Source organism: Choloepus didactylus, chromosome 6, assembly GCF_015220235.1.
Source record: "Choloepus didactylus isolate mChoDid1 chromosome 6, mChoDid1.pri, whole genome shotgun sequence".
NCBI lineage: Eukaryota > Metazoa > Chordata > Mammalia > Pilosa > Megalonychidae > Choloepus > Choloepus didactylus.
In genome coordinates this window covers 27,727,329-27,730,188 of record NC_051312.1, presented here as the reverse complement: position 1 = coordinate 27,730,188, position 2,860 = coordinate 27,727,329, and the positions used below count along the sequence as shown (strand labels likewise).

At 33.8% G+C, this 2,860-nt stretch overlaps 1 protein-coding gene across 1 annotated transcript; it reads right to left on the bottom strand.

Moving 5' to 3' along the window:
• Positions 1–308: 308 nt before the first annotated feature.
• LOC119536815 (olfactory receptor 1094-like) lies at positions 309–1,301 on the bottom strand. The gene has a single exon (XM_037839549.1). The coding sequence runs from the start codon at positions 1,299–1,301 to the stop codon at positions 309–311; it is 993 nt and encodes a 330-aa protein (XP_037695477.1).
• Between the last annotated feature and the right edge of the window lie 1,559 nt (positions 1,302–2,860).

Here is a 2,860-nt window from a genome sequence, read left to right as displayed (position 1 = left end):
GAGCTTATATCAAGCCATCAAATCCTGAGGACAAAGCCTCTAATTATAGTTAATGAAAATATAAAAAGAAAAATTAGCATTATCAATATGTTTATCAACAAATATGCAAAATATGGATCAGTTTATACATAGTCACAAGCATATGGCTGACACAATTTATCTCCATTTGTAAAATGCTGCATGGAGGGCTGATTAATGCTTTATTTGGAAATAGTCTATGATATGCAAATGGTATTATCTAAAAACAAGACATTTTCTCCCTTACCACAATGATATGGACTGTACCTCAGCATTCTTTTCAGTTTTATTCAATGCTGAAAATGTACTTTACTTATGAACCTGTTTCCATCAAGAAATTTTTTCATTGCCTCTTTAACGTCTTTGTTCCTCAGGCCGTAGATGATGGGATTCAGCATGGGAATGACAATGGTATAAAATATAGACACTATCATATCATGGTCCAAAGCATAGTTGGAATTTGGCCTCACATACATGAAGAGGATTGTCCCATGGTAAACTGACACTCCAGTTAGGTGAGAGCCACAAGTAGAAAAGACTTTTTGCCTCCCTTCAGCAGAACACATCCTCAGAATAGCCAACAGAATAAAACCATAAGAGATCAGAACTATCATTATAGTAATTATCTCAATAAAGCCCACAAAGTAGAATAGTAGAAGCTGGTTGATGTGAGTGTCAGAACAAGAAATAGCAAGGAGTGGAGGGATGTCACAAAAGACATGTCTAATTTCATTGGATGCACAGAAGGATAGGCTAAAAGTGGCTACAGTGTGTATAGTAGCATGCAAAATGCCACCAACATAGGAAGCAATGATGAGTGGCACAAAGACTCTGGGTGACATGTTAACTGAATACAGCAGTGGGTTGTAAATTGCTACATAGCGATCATAAGCCATTGCAGCCAACAGAAAACATTCAGTAGTCCCAAAAGTAACAAAAAGAAACATCTGTATTGCACAACCAAGAAATGAAATGGCTTTATTCACTGCTAGGAAATTGACCAACATTTCGGGGATGCCAACTGAGGAATAACAAGCATCCAAGATTGACAACACACTCAGAAAATAGTACATGGGATTGTGGAGCCGGGAATCCCCAATGACCAATACAACCAATCCCAAATTTCCTATCAGAGTAAAGAGATAGATTGCTAGAAATAATAAAAACAGGGACACCTTCAGCTCAGTGTTATCTGTGAAGCCCAGCAATATAAACATGGTGATTTTAGTCTCATTCATCAATGGAATATTACATGATTCCAAATCTGAAGGCAACCCTGACATTCTAGCATACGTTTATAGGTGCTCCAGGCAATATCCCATAAAAATAGTTTGCCTGATTATATTGCCTTGTTTGTTTCTTGGAAGTGTATAATGATACTAGGCAGTGATGAGATGGAAAATGATAATGTAGTTGGGCCCAGAGGATGCATTTTTTCTGTATAAAATAAATGAAAAAAAGTTCATTCCACTTTGGTTAAATGAGTCATGTAAAACAAACAAGTAAAAACAACAACAAAATCTTGCCAATTTACATTTTGTTTTCTAGTTAATTTTATAATAATTTTCTACTATCTATTTTCATATTATCTCATATTAAAATTCACAAAGATGAATGAAATTGTGATTTTTACATTCATAAATGTTAAAATGGTAAGTACACACTTGAGTGCTGGTCTTAAAATTGCTATAACGTTCATGAAGTGCCTTTATTTAATAGTCACAATTATAAAATGGAATAAACCACATCTACATCATAAGATTTTACTAAATATGAATGGGAAACAATGTGAAAATTGCTTAATTTAAAAATGCTTTTTGATAACTTAATGGATAAGTTCAACTTACATTTCAACTGTCTTGCAGGACTTTCTTTACACAGCAACCCATTTTCTGCTCTTTCCTGAAAAGGATCCTATTCTAGTAGTCCTGCAGGAACTGTGATGAAAGAGCAGCAGTAGGTATTCTGGAGGTAGATGCCCCTTGTCTGCCATCAAAAAGAGTGCAAAATCTTTTTCTGTTTCATTTCTTGAAATACATATCAATAAATTACCCATTTTTGTCATTTACAAACTGGTGTAAAAGTATTATTTTTTCAAATTTTAACTTAATGACTATGTATTTTTTCTTTATTTGTATGCCCACTATCCCAGCAAAGCCCTTGACCAGCTTTTAGAGCCATATTTCTATCAAGAAGAAAGCATGACCATTTCACTAATATAGTAGACTTGTTTATGTAGACTCCAAAATAACTATGAATTAAATATCACCTAGTGATCACTAATAAAATTGTTTATAAAAGCTATTGCTACAAGAATTAAAACATGATATTTGCCACAAAGTAGTTTGATTTTTGGTATTTTTCTCCATATCACCAGGCTATTTCTCATTTAGCGGAGTGTGAAGAAAGAATTAGTGCATGCCAAAAACAAAACAAAACACAACATTGTTAAAGTGACTTCTATATATGAACTGAAAGCCTTAGTGGTTGAAAACAATTTCATCCAGTATCCACTGTATTTAGGAGTAAGATTTCCACATGGTACCTCCTTTTCATCTTTTTCTTCAGCTTGTCATAGACCAAAGTGTTTAATCTATTCTCAATTAATTGGCAGCTATATTTTCCTGACTTTATAGGAGTGAAGCATTTGCCATGCATTTAAGCTGTGTTGCTTTCAGTGACCTACAATGATTTATCCCTATGACATGAAATATGCTAAGATTTTTTCATATTGAGATGTTCATATGTCAAGAAGAGAAGGATGAAATCAGCTTAAAATTACTGGAATGATAAGTAAAGAACATGTGTTTACTTTCCCAGAACTAGGTGAAAGATTTTTTAA

Excerpts from the sequence above, each read along its gene's own strand:
- LOC119536815 (XM_037839549.1), bottom strand. The coding sequence starts at position 1,301 with ATGTCAGGGTTGCCTTCAGATTTGGAATCATGTAATATTCCATTGATG.